General features: G+C 43.1%; 1 protein-coding gene across 1 annotated transcript in view; it reads right to left on the bottom strand.

Moving 5' to 3' along the window:
* Positions 1–341: 341 nt before the first annotated feature.
* C3H6orf118 (chromosome 3 C6orf118 homolog) overlaps positions 342–16,349 on the bottom strand; it is a 46,848-nt gene continuing 30,840 nt past the window's right edge. The window contains exon 10 of the mRNA XM_048844051.2: positions 342–4,432. Coding sequence (XP_048700008.1) covers positions 4,348–4,432 — 85 coding nt within the window. The 3' untranslated portion in view covers positions 342–4,347. The remainder of the gene's footprint in view (positions 4,433–16,349) is intronic.

Raw genomic sequence — 16,349 nt, forward strand, 5'->3', positions numbered from 1 at the left:
ACTTTGTTCACTAGACTAGAATTCCATGCCCATTTTGCCCCTGACTTGCTAGGTAACCTTGGAAAAGTCATTATTTAGTTTCCGTTTGTCCCAGTTTATCCATCTATAACATGGAAGTGTTGTGAAACTTAATTAATGTTTGTAAACTGCTTGGAGAGTCTCCGTTGAAAGGTGAGCACAAAACATTATTATACTTTCAACACCTTAGGAGCACCCATATTTTTTCATAAATGCATAAAAAGTAAATAGGGAATTACAAGAAGAAAATTATTAATCTGCTGTAAGAGTTAGCAAGTTCAAAACGCATATTCTAGTTCATAGAATACCTAGGTACACAGATACAAGAATGCACATCAGAGTTTATGTACTGATTGTTTTACTTTACTAACAAAAATGAGATGAAGAACATTTTCCCTACATTCAGCTTTAAATTTCTGCAGGAGGAGAGCTCCTATTACCTTTTTTCAAGTTATTTTATAGTGATAGATGCATGCAAAAATACAGAAAGAATGAAGTATGGAAGAAAGGTGGTCTTGTAGTCAAGGCACTAGACTGGGCCTCAGAAGATCTGTGTTTAATTCCTTGCTCTGCCAGCACACACACTTCCTGTGTGACCTTGGGCAAATCAACTAATCTCTCCCAGTTCCCCATCTGTAAAATGGAACATAGGAATTGCCACATTGGATCAGCCTCATGATTCAGCTGGTCCAGTATCCTGTCTCCAACTGCAGCTGGTACCAGACGTTTCAGAGAAAGGTGAAATTAACCCCACAGTAAGCAGCTGTGAGATAGTTTACCCAATATTTAGTTCCGATTCTAATCCCTAAGAGTTAAAAACTGGTTTAAACCCTGAAGCGTGAGGTTTTGTATCCCTTCCAAAACTGATTTTTTTTTTTTAGCATTCACAGTTATAAAAACTGGATATTCTTGTAATCCATATAAACATTCAATATCTCTGAATCTTGCTCACTTCTTGGCCTCAGTGACATCCGGTGACAATGAGTTCCAGGGTCTAAATGTTGAATGGAAAAATATTAAATGGGGATAACAATACTTCTTTTTTCCCTCCTTTGCTCTTCTTGTCTATGTTAATTGCAAACTTTTCAAGGTAGGAAATATCTTTTACCATGTGTATATACAGTGTACAGCACAAAGTCTTGATCAAGGTGATACAAATATATAAAAGTTTTGATACTTCTAATTGTAAGGACAAAGACCCAAGATCCCCCTCAGACTTTGAAGAAAATAACTGTAATGCTCTAGTCTCCGTTACATCAGTGACTCAACAAAATAATTATTAATATACTGGAACGATATGCTACAACTGAACAGGCGAAGCCGAAGAACAGAAAATGCTTGTTTCATATGTAGTCATATTGTTGCAGCACTAACTATTTCAACAAGAAGATTAGTCATCAGAAAATATCAGCCAGCCAGGCAGGCAGCAATTCAGAGCCTGCCACATTTTTCTAAAAATGGAAAACAATTAAAATCATAACAATTTTGCTTTACTAGAAATATTGGGGCCTTCCTAAACTTGGCACTACACTAGGGTATAATGTCCCTTTGACCGTTTCTCCTCAAACCTATCAACACTGGTGGTTTTCAACCTGTGGTCCGCAAACCAACTGGGGTCTGCAAAAGGTTGTCATTACATAGAGCAGTGGTTTTCAACCTGTGGTCTGCGGACCCCTGAAGGGCTATGTCTAAGATTTCCAAAGGGGTCTGCACCTTCATTCAAAAATTTTTAGGGGTCTGTAAATGATTTTTTTTAAAAAAAACATTGCTCTACACAGTTAAGTGTACATGTGTAGTCACTAAAGCTGCCAAGTGAGCTCCATGGAAAATGTTACATTAAATGTGAAATATTGCAGTGCCATGCCTGGCCCACCTTTATCACATTTTACTAATGCAGTGATTTAGTGAAATAAAGTTTAAAAACAAATCACTGATGAAAAATAATTTAAATCGCCTTTCATTCCTGCCAAGTTAGAGATAGGCTTGAACTAAACCCCATGATCCAAATATCCTTGAATTATGGTAGAGTGCAGTTATCTATCTAAACTTTGTTCTTGGGCCTGAGTCAAAGATTGACCTGTAAAAAAAGAAGGTAGATGTGCTCTTCCAAGCTCTACTCATTGCAGATGCCGAAAGGAGAGGCTGCACTCAGCAGATTGTGCATATTGTGTCAGGGTCAGGCCAGATGGCTACAAGAGAGTGGTTGAAGGTAGATACATTAGTTCCAGGTTAAGCAGGTCCCTTTTCCCTGGGTAAGGTAACAGGGACTGTTCCAGAACACTCAGGAACTTTCTAGAACTAATTAAGGCAGGCAGGCCAATTAGGACACCTGTAGCCAATTGGGAAGCTGCTAGAATTAATTAAGGATACTCAGGACACCTGGTTTAAAAAGGCTCTCACTCCAGTTAGTGAGGGGTGCGTAAGGAGCTGGGAGTGAGAGGATGTGCTGCTGGAGGACTGAGGAGTACAGGCGTTAACAGACATCAGGAGGAAGGTCCTGTGGTGAGGACAAAGAAGGTGTTGGGAGGAGGCCATGGGGAAGTAGCCCAGGGAGTTGTAGCTGTTGCACAGCTGTTCCAGAAGGCACTCTGCACAGCTGCAGTCCACAGGGCCCTGGGCTGGAACCCAGGATAGAGGGTGGGCCCGGGTTGCCCCCAAATCTCCCAACTCCTGATCCAACACAGAAGGTTCCACTGGAGGGGAAGTTCTCTAGGCTGTTCCCCGACCCACACGGTGGATCAGCAGAGACTGTGGGGATTGTTCTTACTCTTTTTTCCCCATTCTGGCCAGTGATGAGGTTATCTGAGTGAACGGCAGATTTGAGCCATGAAAGTGGCCAAACTGAAGGCTACTGTGAATCTCTGAGGTGAGCAAAATCCACCAATAAGCGCAGGACCCACCAAGTTAGAGGAGGAACTTTATCACAATATGTTCCAAGTTTGATTGTACATGGTCTCTGAGCCTCTTGAGTTTAGCTTCACCTTACTGGGGGATTCAAATACACCCAGAGAATCTGCTAGCCTCCCTGGCTTGGTTTTCTCTCAGGGTACTTCTGCACTGCACAAAGGTTTTAGCCTGAACCTACCATCCATATTAAAAAAAAAACCTGTGACCTAGCTTTAATTTCAGGTTATCTTACCCAGCTGGGTGTGCAGGTTAGACGTCAGTGGCTAAAATCACTCAAGTTCTGACAGTCCTCCAGTATATTTCCCAGACTGGACAATTGACAACTAACTGGGAAAGAATTTTAGAGCACCTCAGCAGAAAGAACTATGGGATATGCCCATAGACACACATTGGCAGACACAGTGGGGACACTCATGTCCAGGCTAAGCTTACCTGGCTGCTCAGACCCAGGGGCCAGTCAGGGGTTATTTAGCTGTGCAATGTAGACATAGCCTGGGTGGAGTATGAATGTCCCCCTACTCTCCCTGGATTTTGGCTCCTTTTTGATTGGGGAAAATAATTAGTAGGGGTATTCTCCCCCTTGTTGCATGGCAAAAAAGGAGCTGCTACTTGCAGTAGTCTGTGCAAATCTTCATAATATCAGTCTTCCTTCCTTCCTCTATTTTTTCTTACATACTCTGATGAGCCATGAAATAATAAACAATGTTGACATTTAAAATATCATTACTGGCATCTGAATTAACACCTCTTTGAGATGAATGGGGCAATACACACTTTGGAGCTAGCTTTACAGGCACTCTGCAAATTCAGGCAGACACTGCTGCTTCACATATACTTGGTTTGTGTTTTCAAGGGTTTTATTGCAATTGTAACAGCTAGACATTTACTTTTCTAAGATGGAAGCTGAGATTCTGAAGAACAAGAAGGCTTCCGGGAGAGGTGCCAGTATGCCATACCACTGTATACCAGTCCAAATCAAGTCCTGTATGCAGTACTTGCAAGAAAGTGTTTGCACACAGTGATATAAATAGATCTTATTTGGAAGCTGCAGCTTCCATTTACTTGAATAGCTGTTAGTTGTGAGTTCCATCCTGGGATTTTAATTAATAACCTCTGCCACTTGCATAATAAAGGTTCCATCACGAAGCGAGGGCGGCTTCTATTGAAAGCTGCATGGAAAAGGCATAGTTACTTAAACAATTGCTATTACTAATTCAGGGCATTTTCTAGATAGTATATAGTAATCTCTTTCTATATATACAGAATACCAAACCATGATAATTTGTGTAAAAAATGGCATGCATTTCTCTTTCTGAAGTTGCATTATTATACTTAATTCTGAGACTCAGCATCAGTTTTTCATATTTGGATTTCATTTGCATGGTTTCAAGGTGTCAAGTATACCATCAAGGCATCTACAATTTATCTTCCTACATGTTCTTCTGAATTGTCTGACGATTCATTATCTTCAAGTGACAAGAATTTCTTCAGCAACTCCCACAACTTTCTAAAAACAAAAAGCACACAATCAATACACTAACTGCATAGAAAGCACAGGGTAAAAGTGTCACAGCAAACATCTGGGACAGAATAGCAACCCCTCCATGAACTCTTCCACTGTCAGCAATATAAAAGGAAAGAAAGGTTACTTACCTGTGCAGTAACTGGAGTTCTTTGAGATGTGTGGTCCTATCTGTATTCCACTTAAGGTGTGCATGTGCTCCATGCGCTGAGATGGAAGATTTTTGCTAGCAGTGTCCGTTGGTCTGTGCTTGCACCCCTCTACTCCTCATGCTTTGAACTGAGCGAATAAGTGGCAGTGTGACCTCTCCAGTTACTTTTCTACTGTGAATGGCTGTAGGATAAGGCTCCACAGGAGAGGAGCAGGAGGCTGGGTAGTGGAATACAAATAGGGACCACACATGTTGAAGAACTCCAATTACTGTAGAGATAAGGAGAGGTCACTTACTTTGTGCAGTAACTGGAGTTCTTCGAGATGTGTGGTCCCTATGGGTGCTCCACTTCAGGACATGCATGCGCCCATGCACTCTTGATCAGAGATTTTTATCAGTGGTGTCTGTGAATCTGCGCCTATGCCCTGTATATCCTTGTGCTGCTCTGCAAGGATTTTCATGGGGAAGTGGTCCTGCTGCCACTCCAGTTCCTTCTCAACCACAAAGTCCAGAGAGAAAGAGATTCTGAGGCAGAAGTGAAAGAAGGTGGGGAGTGGAGCACTCATAGGGACAAAACTTCTTCAAGAACTCCAATTACTGTACAAGATATGTAACCTCTCCTCCTTCTTTGAGTTATTGTCCCTCTGGGTGCTCCATTTGATTCCCATGAAGTACCTCAATACTGAGGAGGCAGATTCCCTACAGACTGTAGAACAGCATCACCGAAAGTTGTGTTGGCTCTGAAAGCAAGTGTGAGAGAGTAGTGCTGGAAAAAGGTGCGCACTGAAGATCAGATAGCAAATAACTGAGATGGCTGTTTTTAGTAGGGTCAGAGAGGTTGACTGGATCCTAGCAGAATAAGAAATCATCCTGGGAGGGGGATGCACCCCCAAGACATTGTAACAGGTTAAGATGAACCCCAAAACCCATTTAGACAGTCTTTGAGTGGAGATCAGATCAGATTTGTTCTGTGATCGAGATGAAAAGTCTAGGGCAAGCCCTAAAGTGCTTAGTCCTGTCAAGGTAAAAAGCAAGAGCTCTTCTTACACCTAGTGTACGAAGGGTTGCTGCTTCTCTCACAGAGTGAGTCTTGGGATAACACATGATGTATGTCCTGATGAATGGGGAATTCTGAAGAAATTTTAGGTATGAAATGAAGACAGGGATGTAATGTCACATTGTCACAATAGAATGCCATGCATGGTGGGTCATCCATAAGAGCTCCCAGCTCCCCAACCCTCCTGGCTGAGGTGATGGCTGTGAGGAATGAGGTCCTGAGGGACAGACAAAGGTGGGAACAACTGCCCAGATGCTCAAACAGTGGTTTACTCAGCTTATTAAGAATGAAATTGAGGTTCCATGGTGGAGTAGGTTCTTTGACAGGAGAAAAAAGGTTGAACAGGCCATTAGCAAACCTCATGGTGGTCAGGTGAGCAAAGACTGAAAAACCTTCAATAAGGAGGTGAAAGGCTGTAAAAGCAGCCAGATGAACTTGGATTCAGCTCAGTGACAATCCTGTGGTTTTTAAATTCAGTAGGTAATTGAGAATATGTGATGCACAAGACTCAAGAGGAGGTGCAGACTGATGGCTGCACCAAACTTGAAAATGTTTCCACTTCTGTAGGAAGGTTTTCCTCATAGTGGATTTCCTGCTCTAGAGCAGTACTCTTTATACTTCTGCTGAGCAAGCCAGTTCTATGCCAGTGAACCACCTTTGAGGTAAAGCACTGAGAAGCTGGGCTGGGTGGTGAATCTCAACTGCTGGGTAAGGAGATCCAATGTTAGAGGAAGGTGGAGAGGTGGCTGCAGAGCCATGCAAATCAGCTCTGGGAACCATGACTGTCTTGGCACAACAGCGCTATGAGGCTGGTTACTAATTTCTCCTGTTTCAGCTTGTTCAGAATCTTGCGTAGTGATGGCGTTGGAAATAAGCATATAGCAATATATGATGCCTAGGAGTGGCTAGGATATCTCCCATTGAGTTGCAGCCATGCTCCCCCCAGACAGAAATGCCTGCTCAGGGAATCGACTACTGTGTTCTGCAACCTTGGTAGACAAACCACGAGATCAGGATGCAGTGAGATACGCACCAGTTCCATAGTCTTATGGACTCTGTGCATAGGACTGGGGTCTTGCTCCTCCTCATTGGTTGATATAATATATTGCTGCTCTGTTGTCCACCATTATTCTGATTGGGTGTCTCTTGATATGGGAAGTGATGGCAGTGAAACTGACTACTCTGAGCTCTAATATGTTGATGTAGGGGTTGCCTCCTGGAGGGCCTATTTGCCGTGAAGTCCTGAAAGCGTGCACCCCAGCCTGAGTCCAGTGCTGATGCCGATGCTGTTTCAGGCGGACTGCTCTGCTGAAGGATGTCTACTACAGAAGTTTGTATCATGACATAATGTTTTACAAAACTGTGCATGGAGCCTCATGCTGCAGCCCCCTGCGGATCCCCAGAAGAGGGGCGTCTCAAATTACGCTACAGATGCAGCCTAGCTTCTAGTCAAGTGGGGCCTCAAACCTTGTAGGGGAAGAGTCACTATTAGCTCATAACAAAGCAAAATGTAGCCCAAACGCCATTTGAAAAGTCTTTGTGTGGAGATTATTTCCCCTGTCATACACTCAGCAAAGGAGGCAAAACGTTCAAGAGATTTCCTGAAGGGTTTTGTCCTTTGCAGGTATAATGTCAGGGCTCAACAGTGTAGTTTCCTGCCCTCTCTGGTAACATGTGGCTTTGAATAGAAAATTGGTGAGTGTATGACCTCGTTTTAAAGAAATTCTGAGATTATTTTTGAATGAATTTGGGGTGTAATCTCATGGAAACTTTCTCCTTGTGGAATTCCATATTTAGGTCCACTATAAGGGCCCCCAGCTTACTTACTATTCTGGCTGAGGTGACTGCAACCAGAAAGGCAAACTTTATAGATAGATGAGCAAAGGCACATGATGCTAACGGTTTGAATGGAGAGTTCATTAAACCCAATAGGACAAGATTGAGGTCCCATATTGTGCTAAACATCAGCAGTGGAGGAAAGATTCTGACAAGTCCCTTCAGAAACTAGTAGTAGGATGGGCAAAGACCACATGGCTATCCACTGGAGAGTGAAAGGCACTAACAGCTGCCAAGTGCACCCGCAAGGAACTGAGAGACAATCCCAACATTTTTAGAAGGAGGAGGTAGTCTATAATAGTAGGGATCTCAGCATCCTCTGGGGGTATCCCACAATGCTGGCACCAGGTAGAAAATCTTTTCCATGCTGTGTAAGTATATTTGAATGAATTGAGCAGAGGGTTGAATCTGTTTATGTGAATTTGCAGTTATAGTTTCTTAAGCAGTTGCTTATGTTGAATCTGTTGTTATATAGCGGTTACTATGTTTTTCTTCTCTCTCTGCAGTACAAGATGTAGTCAGCCATCATGGTTCAAACCATGTGTACATGAATGTGTTTCTAAATCAGGGACTCATGCTATATCTGCCACACAGAGCAACTGGCAATGAGGATTTCAAGAACATTCTATGCATCAAAGGAGCAAAACAATGTCTGACATTGCTTGCAGCCCTGCGTGGGGAGAGGAGTCTCCTATAACTGTGACTACTCCGAAGTACTAAACTAACAGCAGTGAGGTCAAATAGAAGGCTGTACTGGAAATATGAAGGCCTTCAACACTGCCATTGAGGACTGGCTCACATATAGAGAGAGGCTGGAGCTGTAGTCTGAAGTAAATGCACTTCCACCAGAAAAACATGTAGCAGCATTATTGTGTGTGATAAGAGGAAAAACGTAACAGTTTAATAGGCAGTCTGATTGCCCCAGAGAAACCAGCAAGCAAAACCTTTAAAGAGATAATGCAAACCGTTCAAGAGCACTTGGCACCCAAGCCCCTGATTATAGCACAAAGATTCAGGTTTCATAAGAGAAATCAACTTGAAAGTGAATCTATTTCTGCCATTGTGACAGAGTTTAAAAGGTTATCACAACATAGTGCTTTTAAGGATGGGCTTAACAAAGCCCTAAGTGGCAGATTTGTGTGCGGACTGCTTAATGAAAGCATACAGAAGAGGCTCTTGAGGAAAATCTTATCTTTAAACATGCAGTAGAAATTGGAGTAAGGCTGAAAACTGCAGCAAGGGATGCAACAGAATTGCATACCGCAGCTAAAACGGAAGTGGGAATGAATAAACTATCTGCAACCCAAGGCAAGATCTGGTCCACTCAGCAGACAGACACGTTATTAGTGCAGAAAAGGGTTTCACACTCCTGATTGCTGATTCAAAGATGCATATTGCAGAAGCTGTAATAAAAAAGATCCTATCCAAGCTGTTTGTCACACTAAGATTAATATGGAGGAGACCAAAGATGCGAATTGAAATGGACTATTAGTGTATAGTCTGTAGACAGAGGAAATAGTGACACAGAGCATGAGAGTGGAGTAGCCAGCCTGGATATATATAGTCTGATTAAAAATGACAAGTCAGCAATCTAGTTGACATCCTGGGTGGTGGGAAAAGTGCTCAAACAGGTGCCGCAGTGTCTGTTATCTCACGTCTGGAATATGGAAACTTTTAAAAATACCAAACTGAAGGGGACATTAATGTTGCTGAAAAAAGAGTGCCAATTGGAGTGATGCAAGTGAGTGTGGAGTACAACAATAAGCACTGTTTATCAGACTTATGTCATTGAGAAGTGGGGACTGGCTCTGTGAGGCCATGAATGGTTATACAATCATTACTCTGGATGGGAAATCTATAAAGATGCTGCAGTCACTTTCAGAAGACCTCATGAAAACAGTTGAACAACAGCTGGAAGGGATACTATGTCAGGCACTGGGAACCTGCAAGAAGGACATAGGAACTCTAAAACACATAAAGGCTAAAATAATCCTAGCTGAGAAGTGCAGCCCAAATTTCACAGAGGTTGACCTGTCCCTTTCAGCAATGGAACACCTTTTTTCATTTGTGGACCCCTAAAAAGTTTCAGATGGAGGTCAGAACCCCTTTGGAAATCTTAGACATAGTCTGCGGACCCCCAGGGGTCCATGGACCACAGATTGAAAACCACTGTTCTATGGTAACGGCAACTTTTCACAGAACCCTGAGACAGTCTGCAGACCCCCAGGGGGTCACGGACCACCGGTTGAAAACCACTGCCTTACAGTATTCTACTCCTATCATCCCAAATGTTAAACTTGATGCAGTAAGGATATGTGGAGATTTTAAGGTCACCGTAAACCCTGTACTGACTTGAAAAATGCCCCCTTCCTTGAATTGAGGACATTTTTGCTACACTGGGAGGGGCAATGATTCAGCAAAATGGGTTTGTCACAGGCCTACCTACGAATGGAATTGAAGGAGAGTCTAAGGCAAACCTCACAATCAAAAGGGTATGTATCAGTACCACAGACTAGTGTTTGGTATTGCTTCAGCTCCTGCTATGTGGCAATGGACCAGGTTTTGCAAGGTATTCTCAGAACAGAGTGTTATTTGGATGACATTATTGTGACTGGTGGAAGTGAAGAACATCATCTGGAAACCCTGAAAAGCATATTAAAACATCTTGAAGAATATGGCTTATGAGCCAATCACATAAAATGTGAATATTTCAAGGACTCTATAGCTTACTGTGAGCACATTATTGATGCATAAGGCCTACATAAATCTCAGGAGACGATTAAAGCAGTTCTGAAAGCTCCACTGCCAAAGGATGTGTCACAACTTAGATCATTTCTCGGATTTATCAATGACTATAGCCAATCTGTACCAAGTACAGTACTGTATTGCATCCGCTTAATTGTTTACTGCGGACTGGTCAAAAGTGGGTATGGTCATGTGAGTGTCAAAAAGCTTTCCCGGAAGCAAAGCAGTAGGTCCTTGAGAAAGTGTGCTTACACACCTTAACCCATCCTTGCCTATCAAGTTACCATGTGAAGCTTCATCCCATGGAATTGGGGTGGTTATATTGCACTCCATGCCAGGTGGCAGTGAGAGAGCCATAGCATTTGCCTTAAATCTCTCACAGCAGCAGAACATAACTATGCACAAATAGACAAGGAGGATTTAAATTTGGAATGGGGTGTGAAGAAATTCAACCAGTATCTATATGGGAGGAAATTCACCCTTGTCACCAACCACTGACCATTAATAGCCATGCTTCATCCAAGGAATGGAGTTTCTGTAATAACAGCAGCATGAATGCAATGCTGGGCTCTCTTCTGGTTACATCTATGACATCAAATTCAAAAGAAAAGACGTGCACACAAATACAGATGGGCTCCCCCGCCTGCCTGTGCTAGTTGAAGGGCGGCCTGTAATAGAGACAGGATCTATCAAATCTGTCAATGTGTTTCAGATCAAGTGCTCCTGAGTGAATCGTAGTTTGATTGAGCAAGAAACCAAGAGGGATCCCACACTAGCTCAGGTTTATGAAGCCAGCTTTGAAGAGCTGGAAATATACTGACTGCCCTAAGCTGGCACCTTTTTACACATGCAAAGGTGAGCTTACCATACATCAAGGGTATGTCACGTGGGGAATTTGTGTTATTTTACCTAGTAAACTGGGCACAAGAGTATTAGATGAGATTCATTTAGGTCTCTTAGGGGTAGCAAAAATGATGGCACTTGCCAGTTTTGTATGGTGGCCAGGCATTGACCAAGAAATAGAGCAGCTTGCTAAAGAATGTTTAGGATGCCAACAGGTACAGCGCATGCCTAAACCAGCACCATTACACTCTTGGGAATGGCCATCAACTTCCTGGTAATGTCTGCATTTTGATTTTGCCAGACCATTTTTGGGTATGATGTATCTAGTAGTTGTAGCTGCCCATTCCAAATGGCTGGAAGTTTTTTGCATGAAAACCACCACAGCTGCACAGACAGTATAGAACGTCAACGTTTGTTTGCCAGAACTGGACCACCAGAATAAGTTGAGAGTGAAAGGGGTCCTCTGTTTCGTTCAGAAGATTTTCAGCAGTTCATAAAGAAAAATGTTATTAGATATATTACCTCTGCACCTTACCATCCAGCCATAAATGGCTTTGTTTAAAGGTTTATATAATTCTTTTAAGCAAGCCCTGCAATTCTTGGCAGATGAGAAGGGGTCACTACAGCAAAAGCTGGTACATTTTTTGCTAGCATATCAAAATGCAACACATGCCAATGCTGTTTGTGAGCCAAAATCTCAGGTCACACTTGGGCTTATTAAAGTCAGATATAAGCCAGAAATAATAAGTCAAGTGAAGGTGAGAGGGACCAGGGCACCTCATCAGCTACAAGTGGGTCAAACAGTACTGGTGCATGATTACTGGGGACCCAGTACACGGCTTTCATCAATTGTTAGTGCACAAATGAGTCCTTTGTCCTATACAGTACAAGTGGCACCAAATATGTTTTGCAAACGGCACACTGACCAATTGCGAGATTTGTTGGTGACTCCATGTCTGACAAAAAAAGCAACAGTTAGGGAGACGCTATTTGTGCCCCAGCTTGATGCAACAACCAATAACATTATACAGAAAGCAGCTGTGCTGAACAACTGGCATCATCTGAGGGAACACATGAGTCAGACATTGCTGCAGACACCCCACTTCCTCAGGGGAGTGTTCAAAATGTTGGCAGACACTATCCAGAAAGAAAACACTAGCCACCTGAAAGATCTGATTTGTAATTGGACCTTGGATTGTTCTGCCACAAGTATGTCTGACAGCGTTGTGCCCATTATATTTCTGGGGAGAAGACAGATGTGATATATTTGAATGTATCAAGCAGATTTTGAATCTGTTTATGTGAATTTTGCAGTTATAGTTTCTTAAGCAGTTGCTTATGTTGACTCTGTTGTTAGATAGTGGTTACGATGTTTTTCTTCTCTCTCTGCAATACAAAAGTCAGCCAGCCATCATGGCTTCAGCCATGTGTACATTTCTGTGTTTCTAATCAGGGATTTGTGCTACATCCACCATACCCAACACTGTTAGATGGAGGGATGCAGGGTTGGGGTATTTGCTTCTGTCTGAATCAACAGGTCTGGGAAAAGCCAAATATGGATGCACAAGGACATCTTGAGAATGCTTGGACACCAGAACTATCGGGGCCATTGGGGAGCAATCACGATTGCTGACATTTCATCTTCTTTGATCTTCTTCAGAACTTGAGGTAAGAGAAGGATCAGAGGAAACATGTACATCCTCTGTCCTGACCATCAAACTAGATGTGTGTGCCCTCTGGAGTTGTGGCCTGCAGCACGAGGTCAGGCATTTCTTGTTCTGTTGAGATGCAAACAGATCCCAAGATGGGAATGCCCACCGCATTCTCCTCACCACTAAGTCAGATAGTTCCCACTTCTGGTCCTTAGAGAAACATCTGCTAAGGATCTCTGCTATAATGTGTTGTGCACCCGTGGAAGGTGCACTGCTGAACAAGTGATTGGGTAGCAAATGCACCAGTTTGAGATTGCACAGAAGCAGTAAAAGAGGGATGGACCTTGTTCCCCCTTGTTTCTTGCCGTGGTCTTCATTATTGATGACTTCTTCTCACTCTGTGTTGCTACTGACAGCGTAGAAGATGTCTTCTGCCTTTTTCCCTTTGCCAGTGTTGTGGATGGTCCTACTTTTTCAGTTAGAAAGCTGTTTTCAGGGTGCTGTTGCCCTTTGGTGCCAGGAAACCAGTACCATGTTCCTTGCGAGGTCCTGAAGCTCTCATACTGGGGTGCAGTGTCTCACCTGACTTAGCGGATGTCAGAGATGAGGATCTCTTCTTGGATGTGGACATCCACAGGCTGCAGGAGGAGCTGAAAAGGGGAGCAGAGAGTAGCTCGCCTGCAGCAGCCAGTGAAGGTGAGCAGACCTGCACTCTGAAGCTCTGCAAAAGGAGAATTTTGGGAGACCCAGCTGCCAGGGCCCCTGACACATCTTTCCCTGCTAAGAGAAAAGGACTCTGGACATTTGCAAGGTCAGAGACATCTTCTTTGGCTTATTTTCTTTACCGGTTTTCTCTTGGAGACTGTTAGGAAGTGATCCAGGGAGACAGTTGCATAGCACTCCAGAGTGCAGGACTCAGCTGCCTGCCTCTGGGCCCTGAATTAGAACCTCATACAGAGGGTGGGACCAAGTTCCCGTACCCATACACCCTGCTCCTGATAGGGCTGGAGGAAAAAAGCCTATGTCTGACACCAGAGACTTATTAGGAAGACCTCCATATCCCAGAGAGTCCTGACTCAGGGACTTTGGCCAGGTGAAGCCTGATGCCCCCAGCTGGGCTGCATAACTATACTTTGTGGCACTCTTCACATACCCCGGAAGGGGTGGATGCAACTTGTGGCCCACTCAGAGGGCCAGTCACAGAACAGTGCCTGTCATCCTCCTCTGAGCACTAGGTGGTGCCCTGTGGGGCGCAGACCGCTTCACAAGGGGGTTCTAATGAATCAGGCAATAGAGGCATGAGTTGTGATCGTCGCTGATTGGAAAAGCCCAGGGGAGCAAGCCATGCACTTTTTAAATCCAGGGATCCTGGACATACTAGACAGCCCATACAAGGGGCTGTTCAGGTTGGGAGGGATCCCAAGCTCCCATGACTCCTAAACTGCACTATCTAAAAACAGGTTTACAACTATTGGCAACTAACTACAGTTTAAAAGAAGCAGCTACCTAACGGTGCAGGTACCAAAGAGGTTCTGTCTCAGACCACTGTGGTGGAAAGGAACTGGAGAGGCAGTCAGTCCGCACTGCCACTTACACCCTCGGTTTGGAGCACGAGGAAGAGAAAGCACAGGCGCAAAACCAATGTGCATTGCTAGCAAAAATCTACCAGTCTCAGGTGAATGGAGCACATGCGCTTCTGAAGTGGAATAGACATAGGGACCATCACTCGAAGAACTAAGGCCTGGTCTACGCTGGGGGTGTGGTGGGGAGATCGATCTAAGTTACGCAACTTCAGCTACATGAATAACATAACTGAAGTTGACGTACTTAGATCTACTTACTGCGGTGTCTTCACTGCGGTAGGTTGACTGCTGGCACTCCCCCATTGACTTCGCCCGCACTTCTCACTCCCACGGAGTAACTGGAGTCGACGGGAGAGCGCTCAGTGGTTGATTTATCGCATCTTCACTAGACACGATAAATCGACCCCCGCTGGATCAATCACTCCGGAGGTAAGTGTAGACATGCCCTAAGAGTTGGAGTCACCATTAGTTGTTATTGTTCGATTGCATAGTACTCCACCTCTCTCTCTCTCTCCCCCAACCCCCGCCACCCCGCTGGAGGCAACCGATTTGGAAAGTTAAGCTTGGGCTGTTCCCTGTAAGTCTCGTACTGGGAGCACAGACCAAAGAGTGTAATTTATACAGCATGTATCTTTGGAGAATAATAAATCTGTGACAACAGATAATGGTTTACATTAATTGTCACAGATCTGTACATCCTTTATAATGTTAAATGCAGGCATCTTCACATCCTGCGTTTAGTTCTCTCACTGCAGCTACATGCTGCTTTCCTATGGAAAGAGGAGTAAACCATGGATCAGGTGTTAATGATGCAAGGAGCAGCATTAATTTATACCATTAACTGCCCTATGTCGTACCAGGGATGACTTTGCGGGCAGAACAATGAATGCAATTTTTTTTGTAAATATTCATATGTTTAAACACATTCACTTCAACCATCTTTGTGACACATTTGTGGTCATTTTCTGCAAATATTTGAGGGATCTAGAACTGTAAGAATAACTGGTTTTTCAGGTTGGTGTCCCAACTGAAAAAGTGTTTAAGAAAGAAAGTCAGATAGATTGTTTCAGGTCAAGTGACACAAGGGGGAGGTGGGAGGGCATTGAATTTTTAAGGGGGTTCTTTACCATTTTTAAATAAAAGTGAAGTACAATTAAAAACAAAATGTCATTTTGAATTGAAAAATAAAAAGGTTTTGATTTTTTTGCTAGTTTGTTGGGGGGGGGGGGTTAATTGCCCCCAAACAATTCAGTGAATTTGACACAAATTTGCAAAATGTTTCAATCTTCCTGAATCTGCATTTTTTTGGCAAAAGAAAGTTTCATCTGAAAAACTTCATCTAACTTCAGAGAAATCCAGTTTACTAGCATAAATAATTTCAGAAAGCTAATTCTGAAGGGAATTTTTACTCCTTGTGCTGCAAATCCATGCTGCAAATCCACACTCATCCAGCCAGGGAAACAAACAATACAATGTGACTTAATCTGTCCAATTACAACTAAACAACAGAATTTGAGTTTAGAATATTTGCAACTAATCAACCGAGGAAAGATACTGTAAAGCCATTTGTCAAATGGAAAATAAATCTGAGGAAATCACAGCTATCTTCCAGAAAGCTGAATAAATGTCTGCAAAAGATTTTCTCAGCTCTCATCACAGGCTGCATGTTTCACCCCTAATTCACTGAACAATCCCACAGCACCTTGGGGAAGCTGCTGCTGTAGAGATTAAATAATTAAATTGTTAATCTATGCCTTGCCTGTAATTAAATTCCATATTAATAAAGTTATGTGCTTTAAGGGCAAAGGATGATAAAGTTCTGACATCAGACAATTAGGTGTTCTCCTTCAATTGTGCCTCCAGACAGGCTTTGATTCAGAAATCTCATGCTATTGCTAATGTTTTAGTTTTCCTGATCTATCCTGGATAGGAGGAGTAATGTCAGCTCCAGAATTGAGAATTATAATACTAGGAGGGCAGAATTTGGAGGTATCTCATTTATAATATGCCTTATTATGCAAATATCCTGAGGCAC

The sequence above is a fragment of the Caretta caretta genome, chromosome 3 (genome assembly GCF_965140235.1).
Source record: "Caretta caretta isolate rCarCar2 chromosome 3, rCarCar1.hap1, whole genome shotgun sequence".
Classification (NCBI taxonomy): domain Eukaryota; kingdom Metazoa; phylum Chordata; order Testudines; family Cheloniidae; genus Caretta; species Caretta caretta.